At 31.7% G+C, this 13,076-nt stretch overlaps 2 protein-coding genes across 2 annotated transcripts; both read right to left on the reverse strand.

Annotated features, from left to right (window-relative positions):
• Nucleotides 1-3,223: 3,223 nt before the first annotated feature.
• On the reverse strand, nucleotides 3,224-5,047 carry LOC137816351 (probable methyltransferase At1g29790). The gene has a single exon (XM_068619453.1). It carries the CDS (start codon nucleotides 4,845-4,847, stop codon nucleotides 3,585-3,587), a length of 1,263 nt encoding a protein of 420 aa, XP_068475554.1. The 5' UTR covers nucleotides 4,848-5,047; the 3' UTR covers nucleotides 3,224-3,584.
• A 3,030-nt stretch (nucleotides 5,048-8,077) lies between these two features.
• On the reverse strand, nucleotides 8,078-9,211 carry LOC137816363 (large ribosomal subunit protein P1y-like). The gene is made up of 4 exons (XM_068619467.1): nucleotides 8,955-9,211; nucleotides 8,749-8,824; nucleotides 8,419-8,640; nucleotides 8,078-8,323 (listed from the first exon to the last, which is right to left on the reverse strand). Exons 2-4 carry the CDS (start codon nucleotides 8,815-8,817, stop codon nucleotides 8,270-8,272), a joined length of 345 nt encoding a protein of 114 aa, XP_068475568.1. The 5' UTR covers nucleotides 8,818-8,824; nucleotides 8,955-9,211; the 3' UTR covers nucleotides 8,078-8,269.
• Nucleotides 9,212-13,076: the final 3,865 nt, after the last annotated feature.

Genomic DNA, 13,076 nt, shown 5'->3' on the forward strand with positions numbered 1-13,076 from the left:
TATAATATTTTTGAGGTTATGGACCGATCTGCTAATTGGGTTTGTTAGTCTCATTGACGTATGTCTGAGGCTGAAGGACTGTTAGACTACTTCCGCTAATTGGACGAAACGGTTTGGTGGCCGATTTATGAAGTTAATGACGGAAATTTTTTTTTATGACATTTAAAGGAATAAAGATGTTAAAAAGAGTAATTGACTGGATATTTGGAATAAATAATAATGATAGAAGAATGGAAAAAAGGACCAAATTCCGGAGAATTAGTATAAAAGAGAAGAAAGACATTGAAGAGATACGGATAATTAGGATAATCACTATTTATAATTACACATGTTCTGACTAAGAGACTTATCAAAAAATATTAATACTAAAGAAAATTTCAGAGAGTAATAATGTATTAAGAGTAGATGTTAAGGTACATGTTAGTATCTCTCTAATTGTTCAAAAGCAGTAATAGTACTTCCTATTTCAAGATGTTCCATGGTTATGTCATTGTTGATAATATAGCACACTGTAACCTTACAAAAGAAAATTTTGAAAAGTTCAAGTAGAATTATTGTGAACAAAGTAGTTAATAATAATAATAATATGAAAAACATTATTATCATAGGAAAAAAAAACTCAAAACAAAACATTATTGTCATAAGAACAAATCATCCCAAATAGGGTCTAGAAATAAAAGAACCACAGTTGAACTAATGTAAGTTTCTAAGGTAAACATTACATGATAAAAAAGAATATAGACAGAGAACACCAAAAATAACTAGTGCTTTCTATAAGTAAAAATAATAGTAAGAAGAGGGAAAAAGGAAAATAATATACTATCAACTGGTTACAAAGTGGACTTTAAGCCTAATTCAACCCCATAAAACCGTGATGTGGGATCTCCAACACACCTCCGTGGGACTATATATTATAGATGGTCCGATAGCGGCCACCCTAGCGGGTGGCCTGATAAGTCCAACAATTACTCGTTAGGATAGGCTTGAAAATGGCTCTGATACCATATTACAAAGAGCCTAACTCAATCCCATAAAACCTGCTCATGAGGTTGAGGTTTGCACCCATTTATATATAATGAAAGGCTCTAATCTCTAGTCGATGTGGGATCTCCAATAACACTATAAAACTTAAATAATACCGTTTTTCTTAATTTAGTTTTCAATCAAAATAACAAAATGAAGGAATAATTCAATTAAAAAAATATATATATTCACATATTTATCTGTATCAATCTAAACCTACTTTTTTTAAAAATTTGTTTCAATTATGACTTCATTTAAGTGTATTCTGGTTTTCGAGAATTTGACTTGTTGAGACTAGAGTTCCTCAAGCACGTGTTGGAAGATTATAGTGAAAAGGGTACACAATTTAAGTAACCGAACTTAGCTCCAATAAAATGATGTGAATGACAAAGAAACATTACTGCACCTTGGAGACTTCACAAAGTGATAAAACTAAATTCTCAATTAATTCATTTTGACAAACAATCTGACATTGTTCATCAGAAACTGTTGTGTTCACATTTATTGATGTGGCAAGCAATCTGTATCCCACAACGTTCGGTGTTGTTTTTGTTATAACTTTAATTAAATATAAAACCTCAACAACTTCAAAAAGTGTTCATCATTCAAAAGAAAACTTTAGCTTCAAGTTATATCTTATGTTATAGTTATATAACTCAACCCATGACAAAATTGACAAGTTGTAATCAGATTTAGAAGTTTATATCATAACCTTAACATGCTCAATTTTTTTTTTATTTCTTTATGTTAAAAATTATTAAAAATGTACACTGACACTTAAAAAAGTGCAATATGCCAAAGAAATAAGGTTCATGATTCCTCATAGACAAACAAAGGCAAAATTTTGTAAGCAATTAACCATCCAAGTTCCATGGTCCATTTAGAGCCCAAGAGAAAAGCTAGATACACTCAAGTAATTTGGGCTTGGGCCTAAAGAGTAAATTCAGGACTGTTTCTTCCTGCACCTCCGTATCTTCTTCCGCCACCTTCATACGCAACATGAAAATACATTTTTATCCTTTTAGTGTCACCTCATAGAGTAGTTTTCGGATTATATAATCCGAAAATTCATTTGAAAAAAGACTTCCGGATTACATAAAGCTAAATAAGACTTCTAGATTATGTAATCTGGAAAGTAATCATGCATCTGAAAAAAGACTTCTGGATTATGTAATCCAGCTAATTACAAATTTGAAATAATCTGAAATATTATAGAGGGACATTTATAGAAATTCGAAAATTTATGTAGGTGCAGGAAGAAACCATCTAAATTCAGGAACGTTTCTTTTGGGCTTGTGCCTAAAGAGTAAATTCAGCAACGTTTCTTTTGCACTCTGCAGGTCTCTTACATCACTTCATTCATTATGAATTGAGGTTTTTGGAATGTTATTTTAAATTCTAAAAAAGTTCATTACCCAAAAAAATGGAATCAGTACAAAAGTTGTGACTCATACATTCATAACACATACATTTTTCAAAATATCTATTCCTCTCTATCTCTAAGCCTTTGTTTGGATCTATTCACGGATGAAAGTGAGGATGAAAGAGTGTGATTCATTTATATTTGTATTAGAAAAAACCACAGTTAGTGTTGTTGTCCAACCAAATCTTCTTTCTTATCATATTCGTAGCTCATTTTTAACCATATTTGGTTTGAATCCACTTGACTGTTTCTTTACCAGGTTCACCTTTCCGCTTTGAAGCCATGTTAACTTGTGATTACACAATCACCACATTCAATGAGTTTATTCATAACTATTGAAGTGAAAGAGCACAAGAATCATTTTCATAGATTATCAAAACCCTATTAGCAAGTCACCAATATTCATCAACTACAAACCAAGGCATCAGTACTAGATCATATTCATGACTTTTTGCAAAATCTAATAAATGCACCTTGCCTTACGAGACAGGCAACATTCTTGTGAATTGAATTGACTCATTGGAATCTTTGGTTTAGAGCAATTAGAGGGATGAACAAGATGGTTATAGAACTAAATGACAGATTAAATAACAATTTTGTGTGCTACACTTGAGATCACACCTAGGTTCATGCCTTTACCACATATTAAAAGAGCATTAACAATGGTTGATTTCTTTTAAATGTGAAACAATCCATAATGATTGTGCTCAAGACTTCAAGCATATGATGCAGTTATCAGGTAGAGAAAATAAAAAAGCATATGAACACAACGACCAATTAATCCAGAAATATATGATTGGATCCTTCACATTCAAGAAAGTAAAATTATAGTCTTCAATATGAAGACTAAAGTTGACTTCCTAACTCTAAAAAATGTGATTCGTTTTTCATCTTTCAATAATTTATCAAAGTACAAAACAGTTAATACAGAATGAGATATAAAACAGAACTTGAAATACAAAATATATGCCACCTCAAAAAGCTGGTTTACAATTGGCAAGGAAACAATCTTGTACTTATTCCAGGTCTAATCGGATTTGATGACTATGGAAGCAATTCATTCACACAAATTATGTGTGAGAGAGAGATAGCAGAATCTAGATTATTCTTCCTTCTTGCAGTTTCATTGTATAAGCCTCTAAACTCTAACAGGTTTCTGAAGAACAGCAGATAACACAACTTCAGGTTTGCCAGACCCAACACTGTCAATCTTCTCTCCCACAACCCATTTCAACTTCTTATATCCAAACCTTTCAATCAACCGAGTCAAAGCTTGCTTGTTCTCTTCATTGGCACAAAAGAAGTTATCCAGCCAGAACAAACCACCTGCTCTCAAAACTCTGTCAATGTCAAACATCAAAAACTCCAATTTCTCACTCTTTCCTCCAACATCCAAGCCACTTGAAGCATGAACCAAGTCAAACACATTGTCATAGAAAGGAAACCTATGATCCAAGCTCAAGTAAAGAGGAAAAAGCCCTCTTGCAGCAATGAATTCACTGAATGGGGCATCAACATTGAGGGTGTTAGTAACCACAGTAACATTCCTATCAGCCATTCTAGCAGCAAAGGATCCAGACCCCCCACCAATGTCAAGCCCTATTCTAACCCCTCCACCTCCCAAGGCCAACACATCATCAACCAGAAAATCGTTCTTACTCTTACCCTTAACAAATCTAACATTCTCATTGCCATGGACCAAATCAAAGCAACCAATGCACTCCCTACTCAGCCTTTTACTATTCAAACACTCAAAATTCTTACAACCAAGACCACTCCAGTTAACAGTCTTATTACCAACAGGCTTCCAAAGAGAATCTGGAAAGGGGTACAAACCTACCTTGGAAACAGTCTTTGCAAAACACCTCCTCCTAGGCAAAGGCTCACACCCTTTTAAGATCAGCTTCTGTGCCACACTCCAATCATCAGGGCAAGCTCCAAAAACCTTGTAACTCATGAACTGAGACAGCAGGTCTGAATTTTTCTCACAGGTGTGACCCACAGATGGCACCATCTCAGTGATCCCAGTTCTTGAATCTTTCCCCAGAGGGAGCTCTTGGCGCTGGAGGAAGACCTTGAGCTCGGATGCAATGTTGGGCCTTGAAAGATCAATGCTTTCGTAGCCCAGAAGCTCTTTCTCCATCTGGGCCAGTTTCTTCTGGGACAAATCGATCTCTCTGAGAATGAGTGAGACCTGCTCCGAGATGAGAGAAATATTCTTGTGAGCATGATGGTGGAGAAGGTGATGGGGGTGTTTAGGGGAAGCAGTGAAGGCGTAGAGAGCAAAGAGGTTGGTGGTGATGACAGAGAAAATCATGAGAATGTTAACAGCTGAAGAACACAGTGTTGCTCTTTGGAATCTGGCTGTTCCATCTCCAATTTTCAGAGAAACTGAACCCATCTCAGTCCTTTCAGATAGAGAGAAAGACAGTCACTGAATCAGAGAGTGAGGTTTGGAAGTGAAGTGAATTATTTGTTTGGTTTGGAGTAAGTAAGAAGCTTAGTTTCAAAGATAACCAAATCCAAATGGAACCTTGTCGGTTGTGCTTGCTTGTGATGTTTTTTCCTTTTCATGTGTGGCTTGTGTCTCCATTCAGATCTTGCTAATTCTTTACAAAGATACTAAATCTAAACTAATATAACAATTTATTAAACAATTTTTGTGCACAAAGATTAAGAGATCTATTGTCAACATGCAATTTTTTATTCAAAAATAAAACAACATTTTCATGAACAAAAAAATTGTTCATAACTAGTTTGTTCAAACAAAGTGATATGCAATTTTTAATTTCACTTTCACTTATGTTTTCTTTTAATAAGATATGAACAAACCTATTTCAAATTTATTTTAAATAAACTATATCAAGTTTATCTATTTTTAGTTCTATGGCTATTAATTTTTCAACCATTATCATTAACCACTCAATAGTTATAAATAATGTATTTATTATTGAAAGTAAATATTTTAGTAAAAATAGAGGGAATTCTTTTTTGTAATTAATTTGAAAAAAACTTTCTATATATGTAAGAAATTGTTTCTTACCAAATACTTTGTTATGTTTTCTTTTTCTTTTCAAAAGAAGTGTTGATGTTAATGGTTTTTGCGAATCAAGAATATATAATTTTGATATTCGTTTTCGCATCGAATGTCTGATAAGAGAAAATATGGAAAGAAAATATGGCATTTATAAGTTCGTTTATATTAGTTTAATAAATTACTTAAAAGAGTGTTTTGCCAGCACAATTCGTAAAAATATTAATGGAAACAATTGAGCTAAAAGTTCAATTTGAATAAAAATAAATAAAACTATTTAAGTAAACGGTTTTATTTCAAAAAATTATAATACTTTTCCCTTATATTATGCATAATAATATTTAAATTTATAATTTATGGTATCCTTTTTCATTTTTATTAAATCTTTCATAAATATTATAATTTACTAATGTTTATTATAATATTTTAAAAACGTTACTTCTTATTTGAATTAAGACACAATCTATATAGTTTATTCTTAATTTTTAATAAAAAACATAATTATTTACATTATTAATGTGGATGGATTGTATTTTTTATATTAAAAATAAAATAAAAAATTATGTTGGAATCCGGTACATGCCTCAGAAAAAAATTATTCATTCTTCTCTCTTTCTCTCTTGAATCTCAAGCATATTCAATAAGCATAATTTATTTGAGTTACTTATTTGACTAAAAATAAACTTGTTTGGTGAAGAACAATTACAATTAATAGATCTAAGTGTGTTTTTACGTGCCTTTAAAAATATATTTGAGAAAACACTCTTATTTGTGTGTTGTGGTAGTTTTAATATTTGTACCTTTACATGCTCCTCAGTGTATCTAATCCTTAAAATCCTTTGAGACAAAAAATAAGTACATATATTACCAAAATAAAATTCTAATTTCAATTAGAGAAACACTAAAGGATCTTTGTCTAAATTTTCTCTTATCTAAATACTCATGCCTGTATATTTGTGTCGATTAAAACAGAACAATCAATCCGACCCAAATCATCTCATGCTCATTCTAATTGAAGGAACAAATTGCTTTCATAAAGGTTTGGATTTGGAATAAAACCGGCATGGAAAATGAATCCAAAAGCTATACCATCTAAAAGCTTTGTGTTAGATTTTCCAACAAAATAGAGTGCTGAAATCCAACCTGTCCATACACAAAAGAGACCCAAGTAAAATCCTTAAAATCCAGTGCTGAAATCAAGTGTTTCTTGCACTGCCTGTAATGAGGTAGATAGTAGAGGAGATATGATATGCAGATGAACCAACAGTCATGTTAACCTGTAAAACTTGAAACTGGCCAAATGGCAGAATGTCATATGCAAAACAAATTCAGGAGGCATAACAAGCTGGTAGGTAAAAAATTAGTACCCTCAAGTAAAAACTAACAATCTATGTTTTCCTTTTCAATTTAGCCACCCTCTAGCAACCCTCCTTTTCCTCCTTTGATGTATTGCACAGTGAATTCCACCGGCATAAGCATCTTTTCGCCTTAATTTATCCTTCATTAACAACAAATAGGAATGGACCCATTCCCACTACACATATCTTTGAACATAAAAAAACACAGATTTTGTGCCTCTGGCAATTTATAGAGAATAAAGCATTCTATCAAGTTAAGTTTCAGCAGAACTGACCTAATCAATCAAGATACAGACTCTTATAGATAATTTTAAGCAACCAGAGAGAGAGGACTCGGCAATTCTATTGTATATGGTATATTGTTAGTAATATATCAGAAACATAAATATATACAGAAATTAGTGATTAGGAATCTAGAAGACAGAAATAAGTCTAGAACACATACTCCTACTAATGAACCTAGAATTCTTAAAATTTAAGCCTTTCTAAGTAATAAAAATGAAAATATGTCTACATTTCCATTTAAATCATTGTCTAAGGAGAAAATATACATTTAAACTAAATGCAACATATGACAGTATCCAAGACATTGCATTGAGAAGAAATGGATGAATTACATATCATGCTCAGCGTTACTCAAACACCATGAATTTGGCTCGTGGTTCAATTCTCTCTTGAAGCTTACGCTTGCTCATCTTTATAGGATTTGCTACTTTGAAAAAATCTTAGAGCCAATTCAACAAGCCATTTGGTGTCTATGACAGTGACCTCACGAATATACTCCTTAGTTGTCATCACAAGCTCATGGTATATTACCCACTCTGGCTGCCTCTAAAACAAAAGCAGAACTTGGATGGATATACAAAAGTTGGTTCTCAACTAGGGTTCTGTAACCTTCCTGGGGATCATTTCTGGCAGCATGAAAGACAGATTCAATACTTACACACCCCCAATAGTGTATAACTAGATCAAAAGTATGGACCAAGATTAGTTTTACCAATCATATTCCAACAGTAAATCGAATCATCTCAATGATTCAGTCAAATAGAGGCACAAAGGTCGTTGGTTTAATTTTGACAATGCTGGGTGTTGTTTGAAAAATGGTGACTAAGTTTTAATACCTCAAACTTACCAAAACAACATTCAAACAAATCCATTGGGGAAAAATTGGTGCCAGGACAAAGAAAAAAGTAGGACAATATACAACAGTGGAGGTAAAAATAATAAGCAAGAAAAAAATACAGAGTAAACATTTCTCCCATCAGATTTCAAAAATGAACATAAACCCACCTTCCAAAGTTCATCACAGTACTATAAAATCAGGTCTTGTACGAATATAAATAACTAGCACAAAGAGAAAACCTAAAAATAACCATAAGGAAACTACAAAGTTAAAGAATCACAAAATTTGACATGATATCGAAAAAGTCCCTAATCGAACAAGCCGAATCCCATATCATCATCACTCTCTTCTTCAGGTTCTTCCTATAAAATTACAACAGATACAAATTAGACGGCCATAAGAAAACACAAAGGTTGAACAAAAATTGCAGGAACAACAATAATTTCAAAAGGGTTACCTTCTTTTTCTCCTCAGCAGCAGGGGCGGCGGCGGCGGCAGCAGCACCTCCACCTGCAGCACCCACCGGGGCAGCTGCAACAGCAACTGGTGCCCCACCACCCGCAGCATTTGCTATCAAGTCGCCAAGATTTTTCTTCTGGGCAAGTTTAGCAAACAGGGTAGGCCAAAAAGAATCGACTTGAACCTTCGCAGTTTTCAACAAGGTGACGATATTGTCTTCCTATTTATTACTTAAGGAACAACACAACATATCCAAGCAAATTCATCAGTGATTAAACGTTAAAACATATATTTATCTCTCAACTTAGACCCACACACAAAAGGATACACTGACGGAGATGCCTTCATCGTGAAGGATGAGAGATGCGTACGAACAAGCAGTTTCAGCCACCGACATTTTCACACTACAACGAAAAATAATTACAGAACACAATACAAATCAGAATGGCACAGTGAAGAAAGACATTCAAATGAAAAAGCGAAACATTGAAACAGAATCGTCAAAATTAAAAAAACAGCGAAAGAGGTTTCTACCTTCAGATATAACAAATCACAAATCAGAGACAAGCGAAAAACGAAGAATTGGAGAGGCGAAGAATGAAGCGGCGCGAAAGAAATGGCACCCTAAGAGGTGATAAACAGGTTCATGGGCCTCGTAATTTCGATTTCAGTTCTTCATTTTCTGTATTGTATATTCGTTTAAATTTTTAAATTTTCATTTTTTTTTCTAATTACTGTTTGGAGGCAAACTGAAAATTGTGACCTACAAATGATTTAGAATTTTGAAATTCTCCTTCTAGAATTGAAAATTTGGAATATAAACAATTATTTTGAAAAATATTTTTTTTCTAGAAATGAAATTCTAAAGTAGTATTGAAAAATAAAAATATAATTCTAGAAAAACATAGTAGAATACAAAATATAAGTTTCAAAAACAAAAAGTACAAACTTATTCCATGGAGAAATTCTGAAATTCAGAACAGATATTCAAATTCTGATAAGGGATTCTAAAATATTTCTCTTTATTTAAGAATATTTTTGTCATTATGTAAAATTGGGTAAAAGTAGGTGCAAGTCACAATTCCTCGGGTGGGGGAAGTAATTGCCAAATTTCATAATTGGTATGATGGGCCTTTTGAGCACTGTCAAATGCTCCTTCTGAGGCCTTGACTGGGCCTGCTGTACTATGTTTACCCAATAGGCTTTATGTGTTGATTTTGACTTGATTCTCCCCTGCAACGCAATCAAGGACGTAAAAATGTCCCTTTTATCTTTAATAATTTAAAAAAAATTATCTTCTGAATATTCATATTCCTAAATCAAATCACAAACTTCTTATATACAAGTCTAAAACTAATATTTCATTTTTGGATTTTGTCATCCAAAACCTTATGTGGACAACATAAATAACCTTCCGGATATCAAGATCCATAAACAAACATAAATAAGTTTCGAATTTCGATTCTCAACACCATTTACAACACATCATTCTGGATATGAAAATTCATAACTCATGACTCGAATGCAGTCATCCAAAAACTTAAATAAAATATAAAAATGACCTTCCAGATATCGAAATTTGGAGTATATAACAATCATTTCGAGATTTCTGCATCCACAATTAAATATAAAACGAAGAGCAATGATCAATTTTAAATTTTGTGTTAAGGATGTCTTACAAGATATGTTGTAGGGAGAAATTACCATTGATTTTCTTTATATTTTGAAAGGTTATTTGGGAATGGTATTTCTGTGGTAGTTGGTATCAAGAGTATCTGAATACTTTATTTATCATTTTTAATTCACCAAACTAAAACATTACGAAAAATAAATAAAAAATCATTTCTTACAACAATTTCAAAATAAAATAATATTATTAAATTTATAAAAAAAAAAGTCATAAAAATTAATTATAAAATAAATAATTTTAAAATTTTATCATAGGTATTTTTTTTATTATGAGTAATTAATTGTGTTTAAAAACGATTAACTGGAGAATTTAAAATATGGGTTCAGTTGACTTTATTTACTAAAGAGCATCATGAAGTAATAAACTATAATTTTTTAAATTAGTGTTATTAAAAAAAATTATCTTATCAACCTTTGGGAAAAAAAACTAAAACTTTAAATCACATAGTAGTAATTCACCTTTTTTTTTATCGAAGTTGAGTTTACAGTATATTTGAATTCAAATCTATATTTACCAAGTTTAATATAAGAATGTACTAATTTCCAGTATAAATATGTACCATCAAAACAAGTTATATTTTTAATTAATTTATTTATAAATTTAGTTCTAAATAATTAATTTGACAAGCTAATTTATATAACAATTATAGCAACACATCCACTTTTAAACACAATACGAGAAGTGGAAGTTGATTTGCACCAGATTTAAACATTAACAGACGCTTCCACAAAAGTAATAGATTATAAACAGCAGAATAGAAAAAAAAAAAATAATGCAGCAAAACAAAGAAACATCAGTACTAAATGTTGATAATTATTAACAAGCACCAAAATATTTTTTTATGCCATCAAGAAATCAAATTTGAGATATGAAGAATTCTCATTACAAAGTATATGAAAATTATATAATTTATTTTTATTTCTATGAGGATCAATTATTGATGATGTGCATGAGAGAGAATGCTTTGTTAAGAGTCAAACATAATTACATTTTGTTTGATATGCAAGTAATAATCATCATTCAATGGAGTTAAGTTGACGAAACAGTTCCAATAGAATTAGGCCACAGTTTTCTTCTACAATGTGTACCTCCATCGTGTCCCGAACTATGAACACACTTTGATTATTGTTTTTCAATAATACTTTAAATTGAAAAGTGATGTTGAAATTATTGTTTCTTGTCATCACGTCCAAGTCTAAAGCTTTTCATTAATAATCTTACTAATTATTATTAAATATAACATTGTCACAGCGTGTACCTAAATAGGCCATTTTTTAGCCCGTGATATTTTATAGCTCTTCCAAGTTCCAATACATAGCCTTCAAGTTTATCGGACTCGAGAAACTACTTAAAAACCTATCTCGTAGACTCGAAGAGTCTATGCAGAAAAATTTAATAAAAAATTAATTCTTCTACCAATTTCATAATATTGAAATAACAAGTTCATAAGCAACAAACTATTAATTTTCAAACTAATAAGATAACACAAATAAGATAACACAAATAAGATAATTAAATAACTAAGACAATACAAATGTTATCAAATTTAAAAATCCCCAATTTACCAAAAATCTCCAATCTGTCCAAAAATCTCCAAACCCAATCAGCTAAAAAGGCCCAACCCAATTTAAAAATCCCTAATTCTAAACCCAATATGTCCAAATTTCCCAAGGCAATTGCTTCCTACACTATATCACTACACCCGATCTCAGCGAAAAAGACGAAATTGTCCTTAAAAAAATTTCCAAAATATGTGTTTCAGATTTTTTTTTCCGAAACGAAATTTTATATTACGGAAAAAATCCAGAATGAGTTTTTCATTTTTGTTTCCAGATTTTCATTTCTGAAACACAATAATTTCTTTTCTGGATTTTTTTGATTTTCATTTCTGAAACACAATAATTTCTTTTCTGGATTTTTTTTTTCGGAATGTATATTTTCAATTCCAGATTTTTTTATCCAAAATAGAATTTTAATTTTTGTTTCCGAATTTTTATTTTCAGAACTCAATAATCACTTCCGAATTTATTTTTCGGAATATATTATTTTCAATTCTGGATTTTTATTTCCAGAACTAAGGGTATTTTTGGAAATTAAAAAAATATGTTGGGTGCAGGTTAAAAATGATTGGGTGTAGGAAGCATTTGCCATTTCCCAACCCTAAAAAAGCCCAACAAAAACCCACAGCAACAACTACAACAAACCTGCTGTGGCACAGGCAGCGCGCAGCGCACCTGACTCGGCCTCAAACTCGAAAGTTTGCACCAAAATTCATAGAGTTTGATCGAATCTACTGTTTACTAAAAAACGAGTCTATTCACGAGTCAACTCATCACTTTAGACTCGTAAGGATTTCCGAGTTAATTTTGATAACCTTACTTTTATACGTTACAAACTTGTAGTTTAATTTTTCATCATTATTTTTATCAAACCACCATCAGCAAATACTGTGCTGTTAGTTTACACTACGATCACATAAAAGGAATAGATATCAACATTTAGAAAACATATTAACAACCCAAGTAGTAGTCTTTCTAATTTAACAGATATTAAAGGACAAAGAAAATAAATAACTAAAGCTGGACCAATTATCAAATACGTTCAAAATATAATTCCTTATAAATATTTTCATTACCCAATGGAACTAAAGCAGTCATGATTACTCATATCTTTGAACATAAAAAACAAATAGATTTTGTGCCTCTGGCAATTTATAGCATTCTATCAAGTGAAGTTTCAGCAGAACTAACCTAATCAATCAAGATACAGACTCTTATAGATAATTTTAAGCAACCAGAGAGAGAGGACTCGGTAGTTCTATTCTATATGGTATATTGTTAGTAATATATCGGGAACATAAATAAATACAGAAATTAGTGATTAGGAATCTAGAAGTCAGAAATAAGTCTAGAACTATACACTCCTACCAATGAACCTAGAATTCTTAAAATTTAAGCCTTCCTAAG

The sequence above is a fragment of the Phaseolus vulgaris genome, chromosome 1, assembly GCF_000499845.2.
Source record: "Phaseolus vulgaris cultivar G19833 chromosome 1, P. vulgaris v2.0, whole genome shotgun sequence".
Classification (NCBI taxonomy): domain Eukaryota; kingdom Viridiplantae; phylum Streptophyta; class Magnoliopsida; order Fabales; family Fabaceae; genus Phaseolus; species Phaseolus vulgaris.

Excerpts from the sequence above, each read along its gene's own strand:
- LOC137816351 (XM_068619453.1), bottom strand. The coding sequence starts at position 4,847 with ATGGGTTCAGTTTCTCTGAAAATTGGAGATGGAACAGCCAGATTCCAA.
- LOC137816363 (XM_068619467.1), bottom strand. The coding sequence starts at position 8,817 with ATGTCGGTGGCTGAAACTGCTTGTTCGTACGCATCTCTCATCCTTCAC. Across the intron at positions 8,641-8,748 it reads ATGAAGGCATCTCCGTCAGT|GAAGACAATATCGTCACCTT; the intron begins GTATCCTTTTGT and ends AGTAATAAATAG. Across the intron at positions 8,324-8,418 it reads CTGCTGAGGAGAAAAAGAAG|GAAGAACCTGAAGAAGAGAG; the intron begins GTAACCCTTTTG and ends GTAATTTTATAG.